A 14,546-nucleotide genomic window follows, 5' to 3' on the forward strand; every position below is an offset into this window, starting at 1 on the left:
TGTAGGGTTTTTTTTTTTTTTTTGTTCCATTTTCAGAGAAATAATGAATCTGCATTTAGCATTAATTGATGGGCTCCATAGATGATTTGTGTGTCATACTCATATATGGTATTAAACAGAAAATTGTGTATATTCTAAGGCAGATTTCTTGTTCTGTGATGCATGCAGATATTTCAGCATCAAATATTGTCAAGTTCTTCACTTAACTGAAGTTTCCATCGAAAAAGCCAAGATGTCGAGGAAGGGTTTGATGGAACAGGACCTGAGTAAGTTGGACGTGACAAAATTGCATCCACTTTCTCCGGAAGTCATATCTCGGCAGGCTACAATTAATATTGGTAACAGTTTTTCTCAAATCTTTGGTTCCAGTAATGTGAAATCCACTACAGTCTACAGCCATATTTGAATTTAGAATACTTTATCATTGAATAAAAAATTATGTGCTTCTTTCATATTGATGCTGTTAATGCTGATGGATTGTCTGCTGACAGGCACCATAGGGCATGTGGCACATGGCAAATCAACTGTTGTGAAAGCAATATCAGGTGTTCAGGTATTCCTTGGCTTTTAATATTTCTCTCTTGATTTTTCTTTTTTTTGTTGGGGTGGGGGGCATCTGTAAAGAAGGTAACTCATTGTCATAATCTCATGATTTGTAAGGATTTTTGCTTAGAACAGATGTTTTGCACGATTTACATCGGCATTTATTTATATGCTTGTGAAATATGTTTGTATGGAACTATGAAGTCGGCTTCCCCTAACCCATAATCATTGGATTTTCATTTGTCATATATGATAAATTATCCAGTTATATTTACTCACTTGAGCCAAGTTTTCTGGATGCCCTTCTGAACAGCTTTCATTTCTTAGAGCGATTTAGTAACTGGTTTGACGACTTATATTTCATTTAAATTAAATACCTTTTTTAATCTTTTTTTTTTGGTTACATTTTCAGTTTTAGTTTGTCAATGGTTTTATAGGCTTCCCTTGAGCCTTGGATATTTGAAGTGTTAACTGCTGTGGTTTCCTATGAATGTCTAGACCGTGCGTTTTAAAAATGAGTTGGAGAGAAACATCACAATCAAGCTTGGCTATGCAAATGCAAAGATATATAAGTGTGAAGATGATAGGTGTCCAAGGCCTATGTGCTACAAGTAGGTAGTTATTTTGCAGTTGTTCTTATATTATCATTTATCAAGGTCTTTTGGGACTAGTGGCATGATCTGTTTTCTTTTAAAGGGCTTATGGAAGTGGAAAGGAAGATAGTCCAATGTGTGATGTGCCAGGGTTTGAAAACTCCAAGATGAAGTTGCTGAGACATGTTTCTTTTGTGGATTGCCCAGTAAAGTTCTAAACTTTAATTTGCTATTCAGTGCTGTTTCTGCAATAATTTTGTTATTTTTTTTGCCCCTTCCTAATATTACGACACGGTCTGGAATTTCAATATTCATATTGGTTGGGGTATCTTTTTTCAAGGCACGTTGTATTGCCAGCTAATGGTCAATCATCATGATGAGTTCAATATTACTTCTCCAATTTCTGTAGGGACATGATATTCTTATGGCCACAATGCTTAATGGAGCTGCAATCATGGATGGAGCTTTACTACTCATAGCTGCTAATGAGAGTTGCCCGCAACCACAAACCTCTGAACATTTAGCTGCTGTGGAAATTATGCGTCTACAGCACATAATAATTCTTCAGAACAAGGTTGATCTGATTCAAGAGAATGTGGCAATGAATCAGCATGATACAATTAAAAAGTTCATTGAAGTAAGTTTTCTATGAAAAGGTTTATGCTATACAAGTTATTCTCTCTTCAATAACTAATGTACTCCCCTGTCTTTTGGTGGTTTACTGGCTTGATATAGGGAACTGTAGCTGATAGTGCACCAGTGGTACCTATTTCAGCACAACTGAAGTATAATATTGATGTTGTGTGTGAGTATATTGTGAAAAAGATCCCAATCCCAGAAAGGAATTTTACTTCTCCACCCAATATGATTGTTATTCGGTCATTTGACGTTAATAAACCTGGGTTCGAGGTTGACGAAATAAAAGGAGGTGTAGCTGGTGGAAGTATCCTGAGGGTAAGTCTTGGTAAATATTCCAATACTGTACATGAATGCTGCCTATACCATATGAATCACGACACGAGACATGACATGACACGAGACACGCGGTGTCTTTTTAGATAAATTGTAGTAATATCTTGATATTTATTGATATCAAAGTACAAACTAATTGTTAAAAAATGTTTTTAATGTTTTTTTCTAAATTATATAAAGCATTAAAGTTAACTTTTTTAATAAACAATAATCTATACTATTTCTAAATGCATTTCAAGAATATAGGTCAAGAATAAAGTTGGACATGCCAACATATATGATGATATTTGGGTGTCCATGCGTGTCCGGCAAAGCATTTTTTGTTTTTTATTAAGACAGTTGGACATGAAAGACACGGGTCAAACAAATCTTGGATTAGTGTTGTGTTTGAAATATGTTGACACGTGGACACGGAAGCTAAATTGTCCATGCTTCATAGCATACCATACCATGACAATCTTGCTGAACATGTCTGAAAATTTATTCCTGCAGGGCGTTTTGAGGGTCAACCAATTCATTGAAGTTCGACCTGGGATAGTTGTGAAAGATGAGAGTGGAAATATCAGATGCACACCCATATACTCTAGAATAGTTTCATTATTTGCCGAGCAAAATGAGCTTCAATTTGCTGTGCCAGGAGGTTTAATTGGTGTTGGAACAACAATGGATCCCACTTTGACCCGTGCTGACAGGTTGGTCGGGCAAGTTCTAGGAGAGGTTGGATCACTGCCGGAGGTCTTTGTTGAACTTGAGGTAGGTGACTGTATCTACTAACTATTTTTCAGTTTATGCATGCACTCCATGAAATTTAGGTTGTCGAATCAGCTTGCTAAGCTCTGCAATTCAATGGAGTTGTCTAGCTTATCTTTGTATTTTCTCTTTCCTCTTGCTTTGCATTAGTTGTTGTCAAGATGTGAACTGCTCTAAAGTCTAAACATTTAAAACTAACTCGATTTTATGTATTTCTACTTGCATTAAAGGTTGATGTCATGACTCTTGAAGGATCACAATCAGTCAATCAGTTCTCTAGCTGTGCCAGAAAGTACTTGTTTATGATGGAATTCCTTTTGCTTTATGGTTTTGCAGGTAAATTTCTTCTTGCTTCGACGGCTTCTTGGTGTTCGAACCAAGGGCTCAGAGAGACAGGGAAAGGTATCTAAGCTGGCTAAAGCAGAGATGCTAATGTTGAACATAGGATCAATGTCGACGGGTGCGAGAGTTGTTGCCGTGAAGAATGATCTGGCGAAGTTGCAACTTACCTCCCCTGTGTGCACTAACAAGGGTGAGAAGATCGCACTTAGCCGACGTGTTGAGAAGCATTGGCGTCTAATCGGGTGGGGTCAAATCCAAGCGGGAATCACTCTTGACGTCCCTGCCGCCCCAACTGAGTTGAAGTGAGACATGTGTACAAGAGACAGGTTACTAGACACACCTTGTTATAAAAACTTGAGAGGAATTTAGATATGTGCGAAGGAATACACTTGTTAGGAACCATTTTTTTTGGAGGTGGAAAAGAATTGGATTGTCAATTTTTGTTTCTTTCTGCATTTTTTTTGTTCTCTCTTGTCTTGTACCTATTATTGAAGTTGTATCTCATTTTCTGGTTGAGTCTAAGACTATTGGATAATGGACGGAGAAACATGAAATAGTTCCATGATTAATTATTTATATTAATTAGAATGATTTGATCATTTTTAATATATGATACACTTAGGATCAGACGTTGGTGGTTGGCTTGAAAACTAATAATGATGTACCTCGAGCACTTTATTTTCTAAACGATAGCTATCTTCTTATCTAGGAGACGATTCTTTTTGGACATGCAATGATAGAATAACTAAGGCAGTCAACTCTCTTTCGAGTTTTGATAAGAGTATGAATTTAAGACGTTTAGTTTAGCGTGCATGAATTGCTATTGAACTTGAAAAAGTGGAAGATAAAAGTTCTATATAGATAGGTGTTTATAGGATGTGTAATTATTTATATGATACAAATTTTAATTATCCTTTGAAAAGTAAAACACATTTCATCAAAAAGCTAAAATCAGATCTGAGGTAGCTAATAGCACACGCATGTAAGAAATTATATTATATTATGTCTTAGGTGTATCTTATTTTATTGGTTTAATAAATATTTAATTAAATAATAAAATAAAAAAAATTGTATGGTTATTTAAAAATTTAACTAACTTGATGGAAGTTAATTTTTATGAAAAGAAAACTAGAATTCAATCTTCTTTTTCTATCAATGAAATATTTTTTCTTTACTTACTACCAATAACTTAATTGAAAAAAAATTAAAAAAGCAAAGAAATAAATAAAGTAAATCTTCCTAATACTATTATCATCGTAAGATCAAAGTTAACAATTTTTCTCATTTTTATTTGTGATAATCATAAGTTTTAAGATTTTTTATTATATGAATAATTATTTTATGATGTACACTAAAAATTATATATTGAATTTATATGGGGTATTAGAGCTTTTAGGCTATGAAATTTGTGATTGTTCATCCAAATAAAATTTTTATTGCAAAGTTAATGTTGCATGAAATCTGTAGTTATAGAAACTTGTAACTATATTTTCAGTTTACATGTTTCCGTGCATAATTGTTTATTGCAAGATATTTATATGATTATAATGGATTACAATATTTGCACATTGAAAGAGATTAATCTCTTTACCTATTTTATTAGAATAATCTGTTTATATGCACCATATAAAAGAGTATAATTAGGCTATAATTAGGAAACCTAATCAGGTTATAAATCAGGAAATTAAATATACACTTAACAAAGATGATATACAAAATCTGTCAGAATATATTTATCATATATTCTAACACACCCCACAATCGAAATAGGAGGCCGCTGAATGTTGAGACTGTCCTGAAAATCTTCAAATAACACCAACGGAAGACCCTTGGTGAATATATCTGCAATCTGATAGCGCGAGGGGACATGTAACACACGAACCTGGCCACGAGCCACCTTTTCCCGTACAAAATGTATATCCATCTCAATATGCTTAGTGCTTTGATGCTGAACAGGACTACCAGCAAGATATATGGCACTAACATTGTCGCAATACACCAGTGTAGCCTTCTGAATAGGACAATGAAGTCCCAACAGCAAGTTTCGCAACTAACATGACTCATAAACCACATTGGCAACCCCTCGGTATTCGGCCTCTGCACTAGAACGGGATAAAGTAGCTTGACGTTTAGCGGACCACGATATCAAGTTATCACCCAAAAAGACACAATAACCCGATGTTGAACGCCGTGTATCGGGACACCCACCCCAATCAGCATCGGTATATGAAATAAGAGTGGATGTGGAAGATGGATAAAGATGAAGACCAAAGTCCAGAGTACCCTGAATGTAGCGCAAAATGCGCTTAAGAGCGTGCATGTGTTCCTCCCGTGGGTCATGCACGAATAAGCATATTTGTTGCACTGCATAAGTAATATCGGGCCTTGTGAATGTAAGGTACTGAAGTGCCCCTGCAAGACTCCTATAAAGAGATGGATCCTCAAAAGGTTCGCTTGTAGTAGCATCGAGCTTCGGTTTTGTATCAACCGGAGTAGGAGATGGCTTACATGATGACATGTCGGCTCGATCAATTATTTCAGCAGCATATTTCTTGAGATAAAAATAAACCACTTGTATGATGAGTGACTGCAATGCCCAGGAAATAGCTCAACTTGCCCAAGTCTTTCATAGCAAATTCCGATCTAAGAAGAGATATGATAAATTGACGGAGCTTATCCGAGGGAGCAGTCAAAATAATATCATCGACATACAATAAAAGATAAGCCAGAGAAGTACTGCGGTGATAAATGAACAAAGAATGATCTGAAGTACTGTGAGAAAACCCAAGAGTATGGATATAGTCAGCAAATCTCTTGTACCAAGCTCTCGGAGCCTGTTTCAGCCCATAAAGAGATTTCTTCAGTAAACACACATGATCAGGTTTATCAGAATCCCGGTACCCAAAGGTTGATACATGTAAACAGTCTCCTTGAGTTCGCCATGTAAGAAAGCATTTTTGACACCAAGTTGATGAATTGGCCAAGTCTTAGAAAGAGCCAAACTGAGAACCGTGCGAATAGTCGCTGGTTTGACTATCGAACTAAACGTCTCACCACAATCCACACCCACCTGTTGAGTTTTACCGTCACCTACAAGACGAGCTTTATGCCTCTCAAAAGAACCATCAGATTTTTCTTTATGAGCAAAAATCCACATAGACCAAATGGCATTAACATTCGGAGGACGGAGCACTAACTCCCACATCTTATTCTCAATAAGAGCATTATATTCATCATCCACAGCCAATTTCCAATTCGAATAACGAAGAGCAGACACAGGGTTACGGGGTAAAGGGGATTTAGACACTGATGCAAGAAGGTTGAAAGACTTCTTTGGCTTAGAAATCCCATGTTGACTCCTAGTAATAGGTCCTGTGGGTAGACTAGATTGAGAAATTGGAGTTAGGCGAGGAAGAGAGATAGGTGGGAGAGTAGAAGTTGGGCTCGGTAAGATGGGCTCAGGAGAGGTAGAAAGGGGTGCGACCGGGGAGTTTGTTGGAGTAGTGAGATGATGGACCACGTAGGAAGATGGCCCATCGTCCAAAAATCGATAAGTATGATTTTGAGGAGTATGTACCTTTGCAAAGGGAAATTGCATCTCATCAAATAAGACGTGATGGCTAATGATGATTTTTTTAGATGACAAATCAAGGCATTTATACCCACGATGATGTGAAGGATACCCCAATGATGACAAGTCATCTTAGCCTAGTTTCACTAGTCTTTTTCTTTTGTTTTCACTTGAATTGTGCACTTTCTTGAGCTACAAGTAAGCTAATTTGGGTAGATTTTCATGCTTCCTTTGATTGAATCAACCATGTATGACTTTTGAGTTTTCATAATAGTTTTCGGAGAGTTTTGGATATTGAGTGATCTTTAATTTCTTAGTTTCGGGGAAGGAGAATTCCACTCTCTTCCTCTTAGTTTTATTGCTTTCAATTTCAATTGCAATTGTCTTGGATCTTGGGTTGGAGAATTGAAGGAATTTTGTTTCAATCTCATCCGAAGATCTCTCTGTTTCTTCTACTGCTTATTGAATTTAATTTCTGTTAATTGTTCTTCATCTACTTTCTTTGCAATTTACAATTCCTTTGCAATTGTTCTTGTTGGATCTAGGAAGGCATTGAGATCTAGACTTGGTTATCTAGTCTCTTGGGTCCTGAGATCCGGATTCCCCATTTCCCATTCCCTGTTTACTGTTTTCATGCTTATTTACAATTCTGTTTTTAGATCCGGTTCAATCCAAGTGTTCTTTTACTTCTCTGTTGGTTGCAATTTACTTTCCCTCGTTTAATTTCTGCAAATCCAACTCCCAATTCCCTTTACAATTCAAGCTATTTACATTTCTTGCACTTTAAGATTCTGCAATTTACATTTCTTGCGTTCTAAGTTTCTGCCATTTAATTTCTTGTTCTTTAAGATTCAGCATTTAAATTCCTGTTCTCTTTAATTTCATGTCAATTACCCATTCCCTTTACTTTCCATGCAATTTAAATTCTGCAAATCACAAATCTCTCAACCAAATCTTGATTCGCTTGACTAAATCAACCACTAAACTAAAATTGCTCAATCCTTCAATCCTTGTGGGATCGACCTCACTCCCGTGAGTTATTATTACTTGATGCAACCCGGTGCACTTGCCGGTTAGATTTGGGTGTTTTGGAGAAATTCGTTTTTCCGCGAAAAGATCCCATCAAGTTTTTGGCGCCGTTGCCGGGGATTGATTAGATTGACAATGATTAAGTGAGGTGGTAGTTTAGATCAAGCACTTTTTCTTTTCTGTTTCTCTAATTTTTGACTGACACACGAACTGTTTGAATTTTTGCCTGAGCTAATTGAAACCTCACTTTAGCAATAGAGTGAAAGTCTCTTGGTTTAACTTGCTGAGTATGATTCTCATAGCTTGATAAATCAACGAGAAAAGTGATTCTCGATCATTAATCTCTCAAGTTTACCAACTGTTTGACACATTGCGTTAACTAACCCTTTAATCATTTCCTGGCATAAATGTACTCCATCTTCATTTGAATTGTTTGTGATTGTGCAGGTCATGGAGGAAAGGAATCCTACAGCAAGAGGAGAAAAACTGAGGCATTATGATTTCCAGCCTCCATAATCAAAGAGCAAGATGTCAAGCTAGTGACAATAAAAGAGCGCTTGTTGGGAGGCAACCCAACCTGAGGTAGTTCTCTTTTCATATCTATTTCAATAAAAAGGTTAATTAGTTTTATCTATATTGCAAGAAGCTAAGTTTGGTGTTGCACACCAAAACAATCTAAGGGAGAATGAAGGATTCTAAGTTTGGTGTTCCACCAAAATCCCATCATAAAACACATTCTCACTTTCTGCATAATGCTGGCTTCAAGCATGTTGGATGAACTAGTTAACTATTCTGCTGTTTCCTAGTTTTCAGTTTTATTGCTTTTGAAAAAAGAAAAAGAAAAAAGAGTTTCACACATGGTTAATCTGATGCATGAGAACCATTGGCAAGGTACTAAGTTTGGTGTTCCCACACCAAAGTAAGTACAAAGGCCCACAAATAAATCATGTATGCTAACCATTTCTCAAGTGCTTGGGGAACAAGCAACTTTCAATATCATTGCAGAGCATCATACAAGCTTTTGGAAGGATTAAGCATCATCAACCAAAGAAATGAAAGAGGAATGTGTGGATCAGTGATGATGATGATGCGGAGTAAAGCAAGCGAACTCCAAAAGGTTGTATTGTTAAGTGATTATCTTACATCAAACACTGCTATGATTGAGAGTGGTTTAAGTTTCCCTGATTATCTGTCTGCATAGCATAATTTTTCTGTAATTCAATAAGCAAGATGCTTGATCATTCACAACTTTTTTCTTCAAAACTTGTTTGCACTCAATGTTCAAAAATGCATCACATGAAAGTTCTTTGAAAAGAAGGATTGAGGAATTAAACAATTTTGAGGCAAGCAAAAGATTAGGAGAAGTGGTGGTTCTAGTTGTATGATTATGTATTGAGGTTGCATGCTTGTGAAAACTTGCATGGGAGCTCATAGGCAGGACATGAAGTTCAAAGAAGTATTGTGGAGATTCTCAAAAATCTATTGATCCAAGAAGCAACAAACAAAACAAAAGAAAATAAAGAAAATACAAAAGCAAAAAGAACATGGCCCAAGGCTCTGAGCATCAATTACTAGGCAGAAAAAGAAAGAAGAAACAAAACTCAAAAGAGTTGTTAGCCTAGTAAATGCTTGTGGTTGAGCTGTGTCAAGGAATGAGGCTTGAGCAAGTAAATCCTTAGGGGTGCTTTAACACCTAATACCTTAAAACCAACTGGTTTAGGAGTATTGATTGAAAGCTTATCTAAAGAGCCGCTTTGAGACATGACACTTAGAGTCAAGGCCAAAGCAAAAAAACTATAAGCTGCTTCAAGGTGACTACATATAAAGAGATCTCCATGATACCATTTGGATGAAAATCCTAAGACCTAAGACTCCCAATATGTGAAGACTAGTGAGCACTGAAGCCCTTGCATGAGCATATGATTTAGAGTTCACCCCACTAACACTTGATCACTTCACTCACAGGACCTTACAATTTATTCTTCAATCCGTCTTTAGTGAAAGAACCTATGAGCATAATTCATTTCTTGCTTGGGGACAAGCAAGCTTTAAGTTTGGTGTTGTGATGACAAGTCATATTCTCCAAACTCCAAGAGCAATCAACCAAGGCCTCTCTCAACCTAATTCCACCAAGAGCAAAGGCCCAACTCAAGGCTTGAAGATCATTTGAAGAAAGTGTATAAATAGGATAGAATTCAAGTTTTTTGGGGAGCTTTCCTTTTGAGTTTTCATAATAGTTTTCGGAGAGCTTTGGATATTGAGTGATCTTTAATTTCTTAGTTTCGGGGAAGGAGAATTCCACTCTCTTCCTCTTAGTTTTATTGCTTTCAATTTCAATTGCAATTGTCTTGGATCTTGGGTTGGAGAACTGAAGGAATTCTGTTTCAATCTCATCCGAAGATCTCTCTGTTTCTTCTGCTGCTTATTGAATTTAATTTCTGTTAATTGTTCTTCATCTCCTTTCTTTGCAATTTACAATTCCTTTGCAATTGTTCTTGTTGGATCTAGGAAGGCATTGAGATCTAGACTTGGTTATCTAGTCTCTTGGGTCCTGAGATCTGGATTCCCCATTTCCCATTCCCTGTTTACTGTTTTCATGCTTATTTACAATTCTGTTTTTAGATCCGGTTCAATCCAAGTGTTCTTTTACTTCTCTGTTGGTTGCAATTTACTTTCCTTCGTTTAATTTCTGCAAATCACAAATCTCTCAACCAAATCTTGATTCGCTTGACTAAATCAACCACTAAACTAAAATTGCTCAATCCTTCAATCCCTGTGGGATCGACCTCACTCCCGTGAGTTATTATTACTTGATGCGACCCGGTGCACTTGCCGGTTAGATTTGGGTGTTTTGGAGAAATTCGTTTTTCCGCGAAAAGATCCCATCACCCAAAAAAATACAAGGAGTTGACCGGGGTTGAAGTTTATTTATGGTTGTAGAGGGAATAAGAGGATAACATAAACACCCAAACACCCGAAGATGGGAATAAGACGGATCCTTTTGATAAAGAATGCGAAGAGGAGATTGACAGTATAATAGTTTTTGAGAAAGAATATTGAGAAGATAAGTTGTCATTTGCAAAGCATGATGCCAAAAGGAAGGAGGAAGGGAAGCATGGGCCAATAAGGTTCGAACAATATTGTTAATTGTACGAATTTGTCTTTCGGCTTTTCCATTTTGAGGGGTTGTGTGAGGACATGAAAGACAAAACAAAATCCCAGTTGCTTTACAAAAGTCCTAAAAGGGTCCATTATCAAATTCTGTGCCATTATCACATTGTATATTTGGTGCACGAATTCTCACACTTCGTACAACTGAACCAGCAAGTACACTGGGTCGTCCAAGTAATACCTGAGTGAGTCAGAGTCGATCCCACGAGGATTGTGATTTGAAGCAAGCTATGGTTATCTTGTAGATCTTAGTCAGGCAGATAGAAGAGTTGTTTGTTTGTTGAATTCACGTAAAAGGAAAAAAAAATGGAATTACTATGTTTGATTATAACCAGGGATAAGAAGATGGTTAAGGCTTGGAGATGCTTTGTTCTTCTGGATTAATTCTGGTCTTACTATCTTCTTCAACTGTGAATGATTTCTTCTATGGCAGGCTGTATGTGATTAATGTCTTTTTTAAGAGATCGCTAATACTCCTCCATATCCGAATCCCAAGGTTAGTGCGGACCCAGTCTGATTGAAGGTGAAGCTCCTGCAGTTCATTCTCTTTTGTGATCCTACTCAAAACGCCACAGACAAGGTCGAATCTTTCGGATCAGAGGGTGCTGCGCCTTTGGTTCTAGCCTCTACCACAAAGACTCTAATCTCCCTATACTTCAGCTGAACTGGTGTCTCGAGAAGTCCCTAACGAAGTCGCGGATTAGCCGTCTAAGAGATGTATAATCAAGCTGGCAGTTCATCATTGTCTGATGAAAGACTCACTCTGAACCCAAGTAGAATGAGATAACTTTGTGCCGGTTCAACGCATTCATATTGATGAAGAACGAAGATACATCTTAGAATAGAGAATCAAACACGAATCGAAATAGAACAATAGTACTTTATTAATCCATAAAACTCAGCAGAGCTCCTCCCCTCAACCTAGGAGGTTTAGAAACTCATACTGATAGAAAAATACAACGATAAACGTGTAAAGTATCAAAAATTTCTAAACAAGGGTGATCCTTGTTCTATATATACTAATCTACTGACTAGGGTTTAAGGGTAAAACAATCTTTTAGTGCTAAAATCTACTTCCGGGGCCCACTTGGTGAGTGTTTGGGCTAAGCTTGATAGAGACCCATGTGCTAGGAGGCCTCTAGGGCATTGAATGCTGGGTAGGGGGTCCTTCTTGGGTGTTGGAACTCTGGCTACTCCCTTATGGGCGTTGGACGCTAGAACATGGTAGGAGGCTAGAGTTGAACGCCAGTTTTGGTCCTTCAATTCTGAAGCAAAGTATGTACTATCATATATTTCTAGAAAGCTCTGGATGTTAGCTTTCTATAGCCATTGAGAACGCTCCATTTGGACTTATGTAGCTCCAGAAAAGCTCTTTCAAGTTCAAGGAGGTCAGATCCACACAACATCTGCAGCACTTTCTCTGTCTCTGAATCATACTTTTGCTCCAGCTCCTCAATTTCAGCCAAAAAATACCTGAAATTGCATAAAAACACACAAACTCAAAGTAGAATCCAAAAATATAAATTTTGCACTAAAAGCTATGAAAACTTAATAAAACTTAAACAAAACATACTAAAAACTATATGAAAATGATGCCAAAAAGCGTATAAAACATCCGCTCATCAATATTCTTTATGTCCCGCTCAAATTGGGTTCGAATAAAGGTTTTGAAATTCAAGAATGTGGAAAAAGTTTGTGATTTTTCCGATAAAGGAAATGTCCACAAAAATTTTGAATAATCATCCACAAACAGGACATAATATCTATGACCCAATGAACTCAAAATAGCTGACGTCCAAAGGTCACTATTTATAATATCAAATGGCATAATAGTGCTAGAATTTGAAGCATAAAATGGCAACTTAATATGTTTTCCAAGAGGACAAGAATGACAAATATGACTGTCTTTAATTGGATGACATTCAATAAATTTATTCTTCCTAAGAGAGTTCAAAACAGATGCTCCCGGGTGACCCAAACGGTCATGCCAAAGAGATGGTGCTAAAGCAGCAAAAGTAGATTGAGAAGGGATTAGATTTGTGATGGGATAAAGCTCACCCTGACTTTCACACTGCATTACTGGCCTCCCCGTCTGAAGATCCTTCACAAAAAACCCAAAGGGATCAAATTCAACAGAGACAGAGTTGTCATTTGTAAATTTTTTTACGGACACCAAATTTTTAACAAGGTGAGGGGAATGAAGGACATTATATAATTGTAAAGGAGGACACGGGGAAGACAATTTAGTGTGACCGTAGCCATGAATTGGAATTGATTGACCATTACCAACAATGATACCATGTTTATTGCTCAGATTAAAATAAGACGTGAGGTTACCTTGTGCGGATATCATGGGAGAAGTAGCATCGGTGTCCATGTACCAATTTGCATTTGAAGGAGTGATACCAAGAGTATACATTGCGACTTTAATGTCTGTTGGTGTTGGATCTGCCATGTAGGCCTGTTGGGGTTTGGTCCCAAGTATACCATGGTGTGGTTGATGCTGCTGTCCATGAGTGGGCTTGGTCCATACATTAGAAGGATATGGACAAGGAGGTATAGGCCAAGGAGCCCAAGGTGCCATCCAGGGCCATGGCTGCCCGCCATACCATGGAGTATTGGTTGGAGGTTGCTGACCTGTTGGCTGCTGCCCAATACCACGGTTGTTGTCGCTACCAATCGGACCACCTCCGGCGTTACCCCCTCCGCCGATACCCCCCCATACCGCCTCCACGATCACCGTTGTTGCTGCGATTTTTTCGTCCATTATAACTGCGGTTTTGGTTCCTCTTCCTACCAGTATTATTGCGGTTGGAAGATGCATGATCAGAAATATCATGAGGCCTTTTGGAATAATGGGCAACCATGGCTGATGAGGAGCTATGTGCCGCCTTCTTAGCAAGGCCGACCTCTTCAAGAGTGAGCATTGAATGGGCTTGATAGAACTGGAGTAAAGGATCACTTTGGCGAATAAGAGTGGCTACACCTTTGTAGGGCTCGGTGAGGCCAGAGACCAGTGAAGAACAAGTCTATTGTTGTCGACGGGAGAGCCAACATTCTTGAGTTGGTTCGACAGAGATTTGAGATGTTAACAATAAGTAGAGACATTTGAAAAATCTGCCATGTCTACATGAGTAAAGTCATACTCAAAGGGTGACGGCACGAGAGTGTTTGTTATCCTAGAATATGTCACGCAGTCTATTCCAAGCCTCCATCGCCGTGGTGTCGGGTTCAAGAATTGTATGTAAAAGATCATGAGATATAGTGGCGTAAATCCACTGTAGTACCATAACGTCAAGAGTTGACCAAAGTTCTTTCTCCTCCTTTGTTGTAGGCAGCTTTTCCTTGCCCTGCTTTGGAGGAATAATATGATCAATTACTCTATGGGATCGTGCGTGAATCTTAAAGAGTTATGTCCATGTGGAATATTGTACGTTCTCTATCTCAAGAGTGATAGGAACATGGTTCTTGATGTTGGATACAACAAGAGCAAGATGAAAAGAAGATTTTGAATCAGACATGGTGATGGAGAAATGAGGAAGAAGAAGCAAAGCTGTGCTGCGGAAGACAAAGAA

The 14,546-nt window shown here is 37.8% G+C and overlaps 1 protein-coding gene and 1 pseudogene across 3 annotated transcripts in view; one reads left to right on the top strand and one right to left on the bottom strand.

The window, feature by feature from the left end:
• The window catches only part of LOC107643425 (eukaryotic translation initiation factor 2 subunit gamma), a 5,085-nt gene extending 1,280 nt beyond the window's left edge, over nucleotides 1–3,805 (top strand). Inside the window, exons 2-9 of one of the 3 annotated variants that reach the window (XM_016347069.2) lie at nucleotides 169–338; nucleotides 492–553; nucleotides 1,042–1,154; nucleotides 1,240–1,342; nucleotides 1,546–1,773; nucleotides 1,872–2,090; nucleotides 2,601–2,861; nucleotides 3,195–3,805. In XM_016347069.2, coding sequence (XP_016202555.1) covers nucleotides 233–338; nucleotides 492–553; nucleotides 1,042–1,154; nucleotides 1,240–1,342; nucleotides 1,546–1,773; nucleotides 1,872–2,090; nucleotides 2,601–2,861; nucleotides 3,195–3,506 — 1,404 coding nt within the window. In that variant the 5' untranslated portion in view covers nucleotides 169–232 and the 3' untranslated portion in view covers nucleotides 3,507–3,805. Of the gene's footprint in view, nucleotides 1–168; nucleotides 339–491; nucleotides 554–1,028; nucleotides 1,159–1,239; nucleotides 1,343–1,545; nucleotides 1,774–1,871; nucleotides 2,091–2,600; nucleotides 2,862–3,194 lie in introns of those variants that run through there. The other 2 variants (XM_021123516.1, XM_021123515.1) reach the window with 2 other exon arrangements.
• Nucleotides 13,038–14,378, bottom strand: LOC107640430 (annotated as a pseudogene).

This window comes from Arachis ipaensis, chromosome B05 (genome assembly GCF_000816755.2).
Source record: "Arachis ipaensis cultivar K30076 chromosome B05, Araip1.1, whole genome shotgun sequence".
NCBI classification, from domain to species: Eukaryota; Viridiplantae; Streptophyta; class Magnoliopsida; order Fabales; family Fabaceae; genus Arachis; species Arachis ipaensis.